The sequence below is a fragment of the Crinia signifera genome, chromosome 1, assembly GCF_055691185.1.
Source record: "Crinia signifera chromosome 1, ASM5569118v1, whole genome shotgun sequence".
NCBI lineage: Eukaryota > Metazoa > Chordata > Amphibia > Anura > Myobatrachidae > Crinia > Crinia signifera.
Genome location: NC_139217.1, coordinates 413,458,041 through 413,473,854, shown reverse-complemented (window position 1 = coordinate 413,473,854; position 15,814 = coordinate 413,458,041). Strand labels below are relative to the sequence as shown.

Here is a 15,814-nt window from a genome sequence, read left to right as displayed (position 1 = left end):
AAGCGGTCCTTATTCATTTCATTCTGATGAATATTATAGCAGCCACTGTGTGAGATGTGGTCATTTGATCTAAAGCATGATGGTCGACAGTCATTAGGTTGACACCATTGGGTCGACATGGGAAAAGGTCGATATGGGTCTAGGTCGACATAGGACAAGGTCGACATGGTTCTAGGTCGAAAGGTCATTAGTTTGACAGGTCATTAGTTCGACATTGTCTAGGTCGACAGTCAAAAGGTCGACATGGGGTTTTTCACTGTTTTTTGAGCTGACATGTGCCGACAGGTGGTATTTCATGCCCTACCATCCACTAGGGCATGGTGGGAGAATAAAATAGTGTGCCGAGCGCACCGTGCCCGATGTGAGCGCAGGGAGCGATGCTAGGGTATGTGGTGCACTTTAAACTGTGTCCATGTCGGCTGTGTTGACGTTCAGGTAGAAAAACTGTGAAAAACCCCATGTCGACCTTTTGACTGTCAACCTAAACATTGTCGAACTAATGACCTGTTAAACTAATGACCTTTCGACCTAGAACCATGTCGACTTTTTCCCATGTCGACCTAGACCCACGTCGACCTTTACCCATGACAACCTAATGGTGTCGACCTAATGACGCTCGACCATCCTGCTGTAGACCAAATGATCCCTACCCCACTGTGTATAGGTGACAGGTACTATTAAAATTGTGCCGCTCATTAGTTGATTCTCTAAATTTAAAATCAACTAATTATTTTTGTTTTGTCTCAAGATACCTGAAAATGATGAGAATTTTACTTTGACACTTACAAATGTGTTTGGAGGTGCAGAGATCAACGCAACAAGAAGTACTTTTCAGATAAACATTAAGAAAAATGATAGCCCTGTACGCTTCAGTCAGAGTTCTTACATGGTGCCTGAGACAGAGGATGTGATAGTCATTCCAGTGACCCGAGGAAGGACGCTCACTGACACATCAGTCGGTTCCGATGACTCTGTTGTCTCAATCAAATACAGAATTGTAACTGGGAACTCAACATCCAGTGCTCAGCTAAGCAGCGATTTCCTGGACCTTCAGCCAAATAATACAATTGTCTTTCCTCCAAGAGTACAGGAGGTTGCCCTGAAGTTTAAAATCATTGACGATGCAATCCCGGAAATAGCGGAGTCCTTTCAGATTTTATTGCTGGAAGATACACTACAAGGTGATGCTGTTCTCCAACATCCGAATATCGTCCATGTTGTCATTGAACCTAATGATAAACCCTATGGAGTTTTGTCTATTAACAGTGCCATTCTTGCTCAGTCTGTCATTATTGATGAAGATAAAGTATCAGGGTAAGATCTGAAATGAGATAAAAGAAGTACTGTGATGTAATGTACATTATATTCATATTATGAGCCTGATTTCAAGTTGATTTAATCCGCAAGCATTTTCTCATACAGCCGCAGCAGGCTGCCCACTTTCTTATGCTGACAGGAGAATCTTCCCGTACTGTATATACCATGCATCTGCACGTGAAAGCCTATTAGGGCCATTTTACACAATCGGGTGATCATAGGCGCTGTATCCCCACTAGTGACCAATCCTTGGTCAAATATATAAGCCCTCAAATGGGACTCCATGGTCCTGGTAAATCTTCCGTCTAGTCGCCCTCAATAAGACACTGTTAACTGACCTGTAACAAGTGCCCTATATGCACAAAATGGTTTCTTTAAATCTTCTTTGGTGTACCAGGCAAACGACACTTAATAACCACAGTATCCTCAACGGGTAACCGTTAGAATGATAACTCACCGAGGGACCTATACTCCTTGAAAGGTTTCTTTCCCTGGATTCTCCCAGATGTACAGATCCAATGGTACACCATAGATTTAAAGAAACCATTATGTGCATATAGGGCACTTGTTACAGGTCATTTAACAGTGTCTTATTGAGGGCGACTAGACAGAATGGAGTCCCATTGAGGGCTTATATATTTGACCAAGGATTGGTCACTAGTGGGGATACAGCGCCTATGATCACCCGATTGTGTATTGCTATCCGTTTCTGTGCTTACACAGTTACTAATTCTACTTATGGTGAAATTCCTGAGATCCGTCCATGTTTCCACTTGTATCTGACACAGAATCAGGCCATTGTGAGTGACCAATATCGTCTATTGTGTATGGGCCTTTACTCGTATATTCATAAAGGGTATATTTACAATATTAATATTATGCTTTGACTTTTATAGGCAACCAATTGATTCATTGGATCTTTTTAAGTTTAGAATCCAAGTCCAATATGTATTATAAGTACACAACTTTTCATACTTGAAATTGTTCTGAGAAAGACAGTTCACCATTAGTGTAAGAGGTGTTCTCCTCTGTTTTATGTTGGGGGGTGGCACTCGCTGCACGCTGCTGCAACCACTGTAGCGAATTTTGCCATAGCTGTGGTAAAATTCTTTAGATATAAAAATCACACTTTTTGGCATGTGAAAGAAATTGCACAATACAATTTGCATCCAGATGTTGCCCCATTATAAAGTATAGAATTAGCAAATGTAAACGCTTCCAAAAATCGCCCAAAAAAATAGACCAGGTTCAGGCTGGCGAATCTGACAGAACCATGCACAGATCAGTGAGATAGACACCTAAAAAAAAAATCACACCCTGTTACACTTTGCCCAGTGTCTATCACCATCATACATCTGCTTTTACAAAATGGAGAAAGATTATATTGACAGCTGCCTCCAGGGAGTTTAGCATTTGTCTTTCTCAGCACGGGTAAATGTATAAAATATAGAATAGTCACATTATCATATTAACTGCAAAGTTTAATAGGAAACAATGAAGATGCATACAGTACACCGTTTATCAGCGTCATTTATTTTATGGATGTTTTCTTAACCATTTGAGTGCCAAGTGGATTTGTCAAAATTGGTGTAAAAATTGCCAAGCAAACATGTTTATTCATCATAATGACCTGTAATGTTTACCTTATTTAGGAAATATCTTTTTTTACACAACATTTTTTATTTGAATTTATATAACAAATGGCATTTTAGCCGATGTTTTGCATTTCTATCACATAGCTGTGGGCACTGTATTTTGCACATCTCACAGCGATATTGTCATTTTTAGCGGATATTTTGCGCATCTCTCACAGATATGTTGGCAGTCAAAGGGTTAATAACCCCTTTTGATATTAAAAGTCTCACAAACAGGGCCCTCTTCCTTTCTTCCGTAACTTATACCAATGTCTCCTTCACACTGCCAACAAGTCTACCAAACCTTTTGCGTTTGGCCACCCAGCTTTCTAGTTGTTTACTAGGACTGACTGCTGATGCAGTAATGTTTATACACCTTGTCCATGTTCTGCATTGTTCTGTACTCTTTATTGATTTTCTTGTTTTGTTCATACGGTCTCTGTGTATGTACTCTGTAAGGTGCTGCAGACCCCCTATCGCATCATGTAAATTAAGGATAATACTAGTAATAATAATAGTGGATTCCATCTACATGAACAAGCTCTAATTTATATTTATTTAGATAAATAGCTGTGTTAAAATCTAAATGACAAATGAAACCATTGATATGTTTTTTTTTTTACTTTCTGTCTGAAATAGTTATGAAGGGATAACAGTAGTGAGAAATGGAGGAACACACGGAAATGTGTCAGTAAGCTGGGTCATTACCCGCAACAGCAGCGATCGCATCCTGGTGACTGACGACATCTCGCCAGCCTCCGGAGTGCTTCAGTTTTCCCAAGGACAGATGCTGACAACAATCCCCTTTGTAGTGATCGCAGATGAGGTGCCGGAAGAAGCAGAGGCGTTTCTCTTACAGATATTGGCGAATACTGTGAAAGGCGGGGCAGAAGTTGGCTCTCCAGCTGAGGTCCGCTGTGGCTTATATCGTTCATACAGTAGATGAAGAATATGAATGTTTACATTGAATTGAAATTAAAATAGAGAATTTATTAATTATTTTATTGACATTTCTGTTAATTTAATGTTTCTGATTTTTAATAGCAGTACTCTAATGGTTTAAAAGGTATTTGTTTAGTTAACTACTTGCAGGGTAAAAACTACTTGCAGGGTCTTTTATGTGTCAGGTTGCTATCAGTGCTGCCAATAGGAATTTTTGGGCCGGGACTAATTTGCAGTCCAGCCCCCCCTTTTTGCGCTTTTGCAATAGTCTGACTTTCCCGGGACAGAAGCGGCCATGCCGGGCACCGTGGAATTGCCCATGGCGGATGCAGCACCGGCTAGTGAGCCAATCAGAGCTTGTGTACCAGCAGCCACTCTGATTGGCTAATGGTACACAAGCTCTGATTGGCTCAAAAGCTGGTGCAGCAATTTAATTGGCAGCCGGCGTCCTGCATTGAAGAAGCCTGTGCTTCGGGCATGCATCACATCAGAGGGTTGCGGTGAGCAAAATAAGCTGCCTGGGCCCCTCCAGAGGCTGGGGCCCGAGACAGCTGTACCCACAGCACCCCCCTGCCGGCAGCCCTGGTTGCTATACTGCACTTAGTTAAACTATGGCAAGGCATTAGACCACACAACACCAGATAATTACATAATAGATAATATACATTTACATTAGCTATAAAAGCATTGAGCTCTCCTCTAGATCGAGAACCAGTGGCGGCGGTGGGTGGGGGGGATTGCAGCCAGCAGCAGTGGCACGCTGGGTGGGGAGAGTGAGCCCAGCTCCCAGTGCTGAGTGCTGGGCTGAGCAGGATCCAGGGAGGCTGCAACAGACTCTTCCTTTGCACTGATCACTTCCCACCTTGGATCTATCTCGACTGTGCCGCACTCGGCTCCCCCTGCCTGGCAACAGCAGTGCTGTGCTTCTTTAAAAAAAAAAATTTTTATAGTAGGGGGTGTAGTCACGCCTACCCGATGTGGCCAAACCTCTAGTCCCTGGGCCTTTCCTAATGGTCCTGTATATACACATACGATGTTCTTAGTAAAGATAATACCCAATATGAATGTCACATATCTCACCGCAGCAAAAGATGATCAATCATCAGTTACAGTAAGATACATAAATTCAATACTTAGTCAATAATAATAATAATAACAACAATAATTGTTATCCATAATACACCTACAGTATTTTAAACAGTAATATGAATTCTATTGGGGAAATGACAGCCTTGAGTTGCATACTGCACCAGAAATGTCAGTTAAGCTGCCCATACATCTACAGATCGATTGTCAGATTGGGCTGGTTGGAACAAAAACCTGGTAGTATCTGAATGACAGTTTTTGGCAGTTTTCCAGCATTTCAAAGCAAATGGTCAACTGTCATTTGCTCTCATCCATTACCAGGTTTTTGTTCCAAACAGCCCGATCTGACAATAAATCTGTAGATGTATGGCCACACATAAACCACCAATCTGTGTTTCACCTCTGACAATTGCACCAAGTTTCCAGGCTTCGGGCACATTGCTCGATTCAATATTAAAATATGACAATTATACTTTCAACTTATTTATTATTGATGCATGACAAATGATTTGGCTTTAAAGGTCTATGAAAAGTTGTAAAGCTGATTATAATTTGATATAGTGCCACTGTCTTTATACTACCACAAATTCCAAATTGATGATTTAAGTTAGGAGGACATTACAGAGTAACTTAAGATAGCATTAAATGATACTTACAGAGTTTTCAAGTACATATATCTTAATTGCTCTCACCATCCATTATTTATGTTGCAGCTTCTGTTTTACATTCAAGACAGCGATGATGTATATGGTTTGGTTCAATTTCATGCTATCGAAATGCAGAAAATTGAGAGCAGTCCTGAAGGGCGATGTTTGACCTTGAGCTTTGTACGGCAACACGGAACTAAAGGAGACGTGAAATTGATTTATACTGCAATGTATATCCCAGCTGGACCTGTGGATCCCATGAGAGCAAAAGATGGAGTTCTCAACGTGTCATCGAAGAATAGTGTTGTTTTTGCAGAATCAAATACACTTATTACAGTAAAACTACCCATCAGAAACTATGCATTTCTTCAGAATGGGGCTCATTTTCTTGTGCAGGTACGAAGCCATTACACTGCATTGGAACTGATCTGGGAATTTGCTTTACTTATAAGCATATCTCCCCTGCGATTAAATATATATTCATAAACATTAATAAGTATCATTTCAGTAAGTAAAAGCTCAGTTTAGCAAGTGAATTATGTTAGTGCATGGGGCTGTGTGCATCATTTGGAATTAGGTGCGCTTCCATATTCAGTAGATGGAAATTACAGTAGCAACTTCTCCAGGGATATAGATGAGTTACGCTTCAATTGAGGGTGAATAAAAGATATTAGGGCTGCTGGGTGCACACCCTGTATTGTCACTCACCTGCAGGTGACGCAGCTGCTCCTCCTACAGCTCCTGGATGGCTGGCAACTGTCACACCGGAAGAAAAGGGCTGGTCAGGTCTTAAAGCAGGAGTGGGCAATAAGTGGACCTCCAGTTGTTGATGAACTACACATCCCAGCATGTATTGCCTTAGTTTTGTTATTTGGCCATGCTGAAACTGATGCAAGAGGTGCTGGGATGTGTAGTTCATCAACAGCTGGAGCGCCGCTTATTGCCCACCCCTGCCTTAAAGGGTGACAGTGTCCACCTCAGCAACTGACCCAACCCCCAGAGGCTACTTTTCCACCCAGGCCCCTCCAGCAAACCCAGACCCTGTAACTGACCTGGTCCCCAGCTTGTACTATTTCTCCATTCCTCTCCACTTCCACCACTGATACTATATCCACCATATATCACAGAGCTGATTTGCAGAAAGAAGCTCACAGTAGCGTCCCTTACTATTGAACAGTATAGGAAGTTATTATTTATACAGTCCATTTTGTTGTTGGGATTTGGTGCAAAAACTATGTTTGGACTTTTCCAGCAATATTACAATACAAATGCATAAGGTTGTCGGCTGACTCACAACATAAATAATAAACCAATACCAACTAGATGATATATTGTGGGGTATTAACAATAGACGGTCCGTTCTCCCTCTCTGGTACACTTAAGGACAGAACAATGCAATGACCCCAGGTAAATGCTAGGGTCGCTAATATAGTACCTGTGGTACAGTATATTGTGAAATTGGTGAGTAGCCAGGGTTACCGAAACCAAATTAGGTCCTGGTATTAGGTGGCTATGGCTGGTGGGGCCTAGTTACAGCTTCTAAGGAAAATATAGATACTTACACCAATGGAGAGGGCATGGCACACAGCAATTTTGGTGTGTGGCTATGCCTCCTTGGTGGGTCCTAGCTCTTGGATAGGCTTGGACCTAATTACTGCACTTTGTGCCCCGCTCTTGACACCTCTGAGAATAGCAGTCACTGCTTTATAGTAACCTATTCAATGGCCTTACTCAAGATCGCTTGGTACAGGGGCGAATTCGTCCCGTTCCGATTTTTGGGGTCTGCGCATTTGCAGACCCGGCAACGAATGTGTTCAGTGAGTTACATGCCCCCACCGGGCCATTTGTAGTGTAACTCCATGAAAACTCTGGGCGTTTCCATGGGTATGGGGGTGGGCCGATGCCTGGCGTGGGCAGGCGGCTGACTTCACAGGACATCAGCCGGCCACCCTGTCTTCATCCTAGAGCTCGTAAATAAAACTCAATTAAGTCTGAGTTTTTGTTGCGAAGGCAGGAGTAATCATTCGATGGTCGGCGACCATTGAATAATTTCTCCTGCTAGCGGAGGCACACGAGGGGATGTGTTCTGATACGCATCCCCTTTTATGGTACAGAGGGGCGATCTGTATTCGGTGGAGGGGGGCAGGTATTCGGCCGGTTCTCAGCTTATCCAGCCAACCTGAATTAGGGCCCAAATGTGCAAAGTACAGTACAGGTGCAATAATGGAGTATTCGCAGAATGCATTATGCTCCACTGAAAAGTCACGTCCTATAGTATATTACTAATATAGAGCCTGTCAGTAGGACTGATGCTGGGTCACTTTTAGAACCATACTTCATACTTTTAGTTTAATTTTGGCTAGCAACAAGTACAACATTGTGCAGCTAAACAGAACTAGCACATAAAGCAAATCCCTAAAAGTAATCAGCCTTTCTTAAAGTCTGACAATTATATGCTTATGGAAAAGAATCACAATTGTGGAAGAACATGTTGACCCTTTTGAGTCTCTCAGATGTATGAGTCTTTGTGGTAGGTGGTTGGCTGCCGTCCCAGAAAGGCCCTATTTGTACTTGTAAGGAAAACAAACCTGTGACCTCCAGCTTATATGAGAAGTCTTCTTGTTTCACAAGCCTCTCTTTCTTGGACGAATGAGCCAAAAGATCAGTGTACAGGAAAAAAACAAGCCAAAGTGTTAACGGGCAAAGCCCAGGCTTTTATATTACACAGCTCGGAACAACAGGTTTGGAAAAACTTCCAATATATTTGTACATTGCAGATAAAGAAGAACAGAGAACGACCCACTCTTCATTCTGTAGCCGTATTACTTCTCAAATGCACCATTGATGGCAAAGGCCTTGAAGACATTTCTTGAATCACAGTAGATCCTAATTGCTAAGCTGTGCTATGGCTGCATTTACAGTATTGTGTAACAAACAGCGGCATTCATTGGCAATTATGTAATTTCTTTCTCCGTGCAAAATATTTAGACTACAGTCTTAGGGCCAAATGTATCAAGCTTCAAAAGTGATAAAATGGAGAGTGATAAACAACCAGCCAATCAGCTCATATCTCTCATTTTACAAACGCAGCCTGTAACATGACAGATTGGCTGGTTGTTTATCACTCTCCATTCACTTTTTGAAGCTTGATACATCAAGCCCTTAGTCCGTAGTGCACAGTATTCTTATTTCACAACTAATTCGATACATCTTCCTTATTTGCATAATTGTCAGTTGTTCACTTATGGGGCCCATAAATCTACAGGTCAATTTTCCATTCTGCAGATGCGGATCCGGTCACCGATTATTAAATACTTACTGGGGAATAAGCAAAACACAGCATGTTATAAATTATTATTTTATGAATATTTTGTATCTCAGTGTCCATAATTCCTAATTGCTGTTTTCAAATGATTTTAGCTTGAATCCGTTGAATTGCTGAGTCCCACCCCCTTAGTGCCACCAATAAGTCCAAGGCTTGGCCCTCTCCAGAATATTACTTTGACAGTTACACCTGATATCGCTAATGGAGAAATTGGTTTTACAAGTAATCTGCCAATCATCGTATCAGAGCCGGAGAATGTCTCCTCTGTGATGGTAAGAAAACTATTATGGTTATGATTATTAAATAAAATAAAGTCTAATGTTTTTTACTGTAAATCAGGTTTGCCTACCCCCCTCCCGGCCCCTTGGAAAAGTGGGCAACCCTCCCGGATTCTGGGGGACCCCCTCTCGCCCCCCCCCCCCCCCCCTGACCGCAGCATTTAGCTAACCCGATTTGCTGATCTCCGGGAAGGGGCGGGGCTAAAGGGTAATAATCTATCATTTAGCCCCGCTCCCTCTGCGGAGATAGGCAAACGGGGTCATTTTCCAGAAAGGGGGCAGGGCTTAATGGTGTCACGCTCAAGCACACCCCCGAACTCTTGCTAAAAGTCTCCTCTCCGGGCAACCCTGCTGTAAATTCTATTCCTATATGTACAGTTGTAGTTATCGCAGTATTTAATGGTAACCACCATATTTGTTTTTGTAAATATGATAAAACGTACTGTATATATCACAATCGTGATGTCAAATAAGTGTCAATGCTAATGTGGCCTATCTAGCTTTTTGGACTAGTTTTGATCCCAAACATAGAAGACAGTGTTATAAAATGACACTTAGGTTGTAACCCATGCTCTAATCCTTACCTCACCAAACCTAATTCAGTGTATTCACGAATTTGATCACTAAAGATAGCAGAATTCTGTGCAGATTATCAACTCTACCAGTCCAATGATCCAGGTACTGAGGGCCTTATTCATAGTTCACTCCTTCTGGCAAATTCCTTCTTAGATGGACAAAACCATGTGCACTGCAGGAGGGCAGATGTAACATGTGCAGAGAGAGCTAGATTTGGGTGAGCTATTTTGTTTCTGTGCAGGGAAAATACTGACTGCTTTATTTGTACAGTGCAATATAGATCTCACTTTCAAGTACAACCCCACTCAAATCTAACTCTCTCTGCACAAGTAACATCTACCCCACCCAGGTACCCCGTCTAAGGCTGACCAGTCACAGTGAGCATGGTATGGCCGGGGGACCTTATGTAAAAAAGTGTCTATCGGCTGTGGCATGACACCACGGGCTGTTGGAGCCCAGTGCTGGTTCCAAAATATGGGGGACGTTGTTTTATCCCCTGTATTTTTGGAACCAGGTCTGGCTCAATGAGCCCGGGGCTGGTTATGCTCAGGATGGGGGGCCATTTTTTTTTATTGTAACTTTTACATATTTTTTTAAGACAGAACCATGCACAGATCACACAGGTCTGTGTATGATTCTGTCAAAATCATCTGTCAGAACCTGGTCTGTGTTTCGATTTTTAGTAACGTTTTTACAAAATTGCATCCTATTAAATTTGCGAGTTGTATATAATGGGAAAACATCTGGATGCAAATTGAAGTGTGTTGAAAGATTTGGCAATTTCGGAAAAATGTGTAAATTCCACCTTTTTTTTTTTTAATAAAAATTGCAAAAGTCGGGATATCTCATGCCATTAAATGTCACCCCAGGTGTCAGCCATGATCAAATTCTTGCTCTCAGAGTAATACAGCCAGATGATCTTCCTACATTTATACTGCACATACATATGTACTGTATTCTCACACTTGGACTACTGCAGTGCCCTCTGCCTGGGTCTCCCAGCAAAATAACTGTACCACTTGTTCTACAAAGTGCAGCAGCCAGGTCGCTAACTAACCAACAATGCTTGCGCCCATCCCATCCTCCACTTTATCCTCCACTTGTTGGCAAATATACAGTATTTCAGCATTGGTTTACATTGGATTACTGACTTTCAAAGCTCTACATAACTAGGGTCCAAGGTAATTGTACCATCATCTGATTCATTATACTCATGCTGCTTACAGTACTTCTATCCACGAATAAGACTGTTAGCAGTACCTAGAATCTTCCATACTGTACCTACGGTAATTTGATGGTTAAGAATTTAGGATCAAAAACAAGACTTACCTGTTTACTCAGCATTTCATTATTGCCCCTTTATTTTCTACATACAGAAGCAACCAAACACTTACTGTAGCTCTCTTTTCTGCAGTCTGCTAATGCTTAAGATATGGTTTAGTATCATAGACTTGTTTTCTCCCATTTCAGTCACAGTTTATGTTGCTTGCAGGTGTCTATTGCCTTGAACCGTGATGGGACCGGGGGAGACGCTATTGTCTACTGGAGTCTGAAACCGCACGGCACCAATCAGAACGGTATCACACTGGATGATTTGAGCCCCTTCAATGGTTCAGTGAAATTTTTATCTGGACAAAGTGAAACAGCGATAAATATCACCATTAAAGCAGATGACATCCCCGAAGTTAATGAAACTGTGGTCATATCATTGGACAGGTATACTCTTATTTATTTCTATTATTATTATCGGTATCATAACATTTTTGGAAGTATTATCTGCTGATACATAGGGGGAAATTTACTAAGATGGGAGTTCTATTTCACATGGGATGTTGCTAATGGCAACCAATCAGATATGGGACCTTATTCTGGTCAATGCGCAGTGCTGCAAAGTTTTTTTATATAAAGTTGGCATTTGTGTTACGGAACAGGGCCATGTTTAATCAGATTATTCTTCCACATAGTTCCCACACTGGCATACAAGCGATCAGCGTCACGTGCCCCGCCCAGTTGCTCATGTATGATGTTGTGCACAGTACCCACTGAATTATATCACTCCTCCAAATGTAACTCTGCACATGTTCCCACACTTTTTTGTATCACGGCGCCCCAGAATATCAGACTTTTATTTCACGGCTCCCCTAGAGCAAACGATTCTCATTGATCAATTCAGTAAAAATATCAAATTAAGCTTAAGGAACTTGTGTTTATATCTCATTTTTAATGTCAGTTATTTGGTAAGATACAGGGTTCACTTTTGTTTGTCCACAATTTGCCTATTACATTCGTCATAAAAAAACTTGAATTGGTTATAGACCATGTGCGCAAACTCGCACAGCGATTCATTCGCCGGGGCGCTTGCTGCCTGAGTGACAGACAGGAGGCGTTCCGATGGGCCTGCCCACAAAAATGCCTGTTAGAACACAGGTGAGCCCATGCTGATAGGCTGGGAAGTGATGAAAAATCATTCGATGGTGAGCGACCATCAAATGACTTCTCCTCCAATCAGCCGCACGAGAGTGGATATGTAAGGATACACATCCGCTCGCATTGGTAAAGGGATTTGGGCAGTGGGGGGGGGGTGTGTTTGGCAGGGCGGTGTTTACCTGCTCGCTAGGCAGCACATATACGCAGAGTAGGCTCTCTTGGCATATTGGCTCTCTATACCTATGGTTTTTTCACATGGGAACTGTTGTTTTCCCCCTAACGTGCCAGCAGTCAACATGTTGACAGCTTTAAAAATGTCAACCTTATGCATGTATTTGAAATGTATCTCAATTTTACTCACATATAAAAATACCTGAAATTACAATGGTGCAATCGAAACAATGCAATAAAATAATGGGGGGGAAATAAAAGTAAATTGGAATGAAATAGTATTCGTTTAAAAACAATAGCCACGCCTCAATGGATTAGTGTGAAAGGGATGATGGAAAGTTATCACTTGTGGGAACAAGGTAAGTGCATATTACCAAATGAGGAATTCAAATCCTTTGTAGGTGAAAAGGATAAAGCTGCAGTGCGCAGTGAAACGCGTCAGTGGCTATCACCCAGCCTCTGGATAGTGTGTGTGGATTACCCATTTGTTGCCGACATTGCCTTTTCCACCACTGGTACCCCCTCATTTACATTGGTGGACACCGTGCACAGGACTTTCAGGTGACCAAAAGGATACCATCTATCACCTGTATCAGTGAGTCTCCAACTGTGCACGGAAGCCTGATTCAGTGACGTCAATTTTAGTGCACCGCTCCAAGGATTCCTCCGGTGACTCAAGTAACACCCATTCACCCCAATAGGAGGACAGAGTACACCAGTGAGCGGCATTACATCCTTTCCTCCAGCGGCAACCAACAGAGCCGTATCCATCGTGAGGACACCATCTTTGTTTCACCTACAAAGGATTTGAATTCATCATTTGGTAATGTGCACTTACCTTGTTCCCACAAGTGATAACTTTCCATCATCCCTTTCACACTAATCCATTGAGGCGTGGCTATTGTTTTTAAACGAATACTATTTCATTCCAATTTACTTTTATTTCCCCCCCCATTATCTTATTGCATTGTTTTGATTGCACCGTTGTAATTTCAGGTATTTTTATATGTGAGTAAAATTGAGATACATTTCCAATCATCTGGTATTGTTACTCACTTATAGCGCTGCTCTACTCGCCTTGTGCTTGTCCCTTCTTTCTGTTTTTTCAGTGGGGAGTGACTACCCCCACATTTGAGCAGCTGCTTTCTTGGGGACACAGTTTCTGTCAAAGCGCCTGATTATTCCCAGTGAATATTTCTTTGTCTTATGCATGTCTTGTCTACATTATGAACAGATGACCATGAGTCTGCCATTAGGGATAAGTTTAGCATAACAGAGAGACAGTACTGTCGACATTCACATCAACATGCATAATGTTGACATTATGTAATTGTCAACCTAGTTAATATCAGCCTAACCTTTCTTGACATTTAAATTTTGATGTCATTCTCACATTAATATTATTCTGATATGGTGAATGTGGATATTATGACTGTGCGGCTTCTGTACCACACCCATCACAGATATCTCCTACATTACATAATGATCGCAAGAGCCCCAACGTTCCCATGTCCTCTATAGGAATGGTGTTTTATAAACTTATCAAGCTCTGAAACCTAGGACTCATGTTTACCAAGGTTCTGAGTGCTGATGGACTCGTGTTTTCCAAGGTTCTGAGTGCTGATGGACTCGTGTTGACCAAGGTTCTGAGTGCTGATGTCCCATAGCTGGGTGTATTCTTGTGCTTTGTGAAGTGACACCTGGAGAAGTGGAGGGTTGGGATTCTTGTCTCTGTAGATCTGTATTAGCTGTATTTGCTAAACATGTCTTCGCTGTACTCAGCCTATGAATTATGTCATATGGGTGTGTTACCTTTCTGAGTCTGCATACAGTAAAATAGTGCAAGCTATGCTATGCAAACTTGCTTTGTGCTCTCTCTGTATCATCACCTTTATGTAGAATGTTTAGCTTTCACATACCTCTCAAATGTCCCGATTTGGGCAGGACAATCCTTGTTTTCAGGTACCATTCCAGTCACAGGCCGCAGTAACCCATGAAGGGTTGGGAATCTTGCTGCTGCTAGGCTGATCTTCCTTGTAAGACGCTCATCGTCTGCTGATCTGCTCTGCCAGTCCCTCCATTGGTTGCCTTTATCTTACCGTATTCAATATAAAACACTTCTACTAGCATATAAACCTATTAACCATACTGCACCAGCATATATCTCTTTACTTATAACAAAATATCTCCCATCTCGACCACTTCGCTCTGCACAAGATCTGCGTCTCTCTTCTGCACGGATCACTAGCTCCCATTCACTATTACAGGACTTTCATTGGGCTGCTCCCATCCTATGGAATGCCCTTCCATGCACAATAAGACTCTCCACTAGCCTCCGAACTTTCAAGCGTTCGCTGAAAACTCACCTCTTCAGGCAAGCCTATCATATATAAGTACCACACACATAACCCTCTGAGGCACTTATGTGTTCTATAGCTTCCCTTCTCGACCTACAAGCTATGCTATTACTGGTGACTGTCATTGTGTTTCCCTCCTATATCCCTATAGATTGTAAGCTTGCAGCAGGGCCCTACTACCTCTAAGTCTGTCTGTTGTTACCCAGTTTGTTTTATCGCTGTTTACAATTGTAAAGTGCAACGGAATCTGCTGCGCTATATAAGAAACTGTAAATAAATAAATAAATAAATAAATGAAGGGGGGAAAGGATTGGAGGTCTCTTCTCACTTGCTGCTTTGCTTAACAGTGCAAAAGCTGAATAGATCTACTCATGGGAGATAGGGATCGGGGCCTGCCTAGCAGCTCCCAGAGTAATGGGCATTCCCCAAATGGGGAAGTAGCTTGTGGTCATTTCCTGTGGAGCCACACCCACTTGCAACAAGGTCCTGAACCCTAATGCCCAAGCTCTTTACTGCAGAGAAATGTTGGGAGGTATGTTTGCATACAGCTTTTGGCCTAATTCAGCAGGGGTTAATAGTCAGAGAATTTGCAGTGGTATGCAAAGAGGAAGCCATCGCTCAGACAGATAGAAAAAAACACCTTTTGCACAATTGCGAAAGGATTGCAGATCGCAATCTATTCACTAATGTATATACAATTATGGAAACATTGAAGAGACTTTGCCATCTGTGCAAATGTGAGTACGTAGGTCTGAGGCTTCCATTAATCTGCGACTGAGACTGGCTGGAAGTGGTCAGAGCTGACATCACAGACCCGCCTCAAAAACTCCTGGTCACACTGGCATTTTTTCAGACACACAGAAAACGGTAGGTTTCCACCCCTGGCATGCCAGCTTCCTGTCAGCCAAGCTCCGGCAATGTTGAATTTGCAATCCATACGCATTTTTTGTAACTATGTGTTGTGCATGTGCAATGCGCGCAGTACGCATGCGCAGTGGTTTGTCATTTGTGAATGTTATACTTTCTGTAGCTATCCAGGCTGAATTAGGCCCTG

General features: G+C 42.2%; 1 protein-coding gene across 4 annotated transcripts in view; it reads left to right on the top strand.

The window, feature by feature from the left end:
* Positions 1–15,814, top strand: part of ADGRV1 (adhesion G protein-coupled receptor V1) — a 461,586-nt gene that overhangs the window by 60,311 nt on the left and 385,461 nt on the right. For all 4 annotated transcript variants that reach the window (XM_083151800.1, XM_083151798.1, XM_083151797.1 and 1 more), the window contains 5 exons: positions 749–1,314; positions 3,591–3,861; positions 5,693–6,022; positions 9,047–9,223; positions 11,298–11,521. In XM_083151800.1, the coding sequence (XP_083007926.1) occupies positions 749–1,314; positions 3,591–3,861; positions 5,693–6,022; positions 9,047–9,223; positions 11,298–11,521 (1,568 nt within the window). The remainder of the gene's footprint in view (positions 1–748; positions 1,315–3,590; positions 3,862–5,692; positions 6,023–9,046; positions 9,224–11,297; positions 11,522–15,814) is intronic.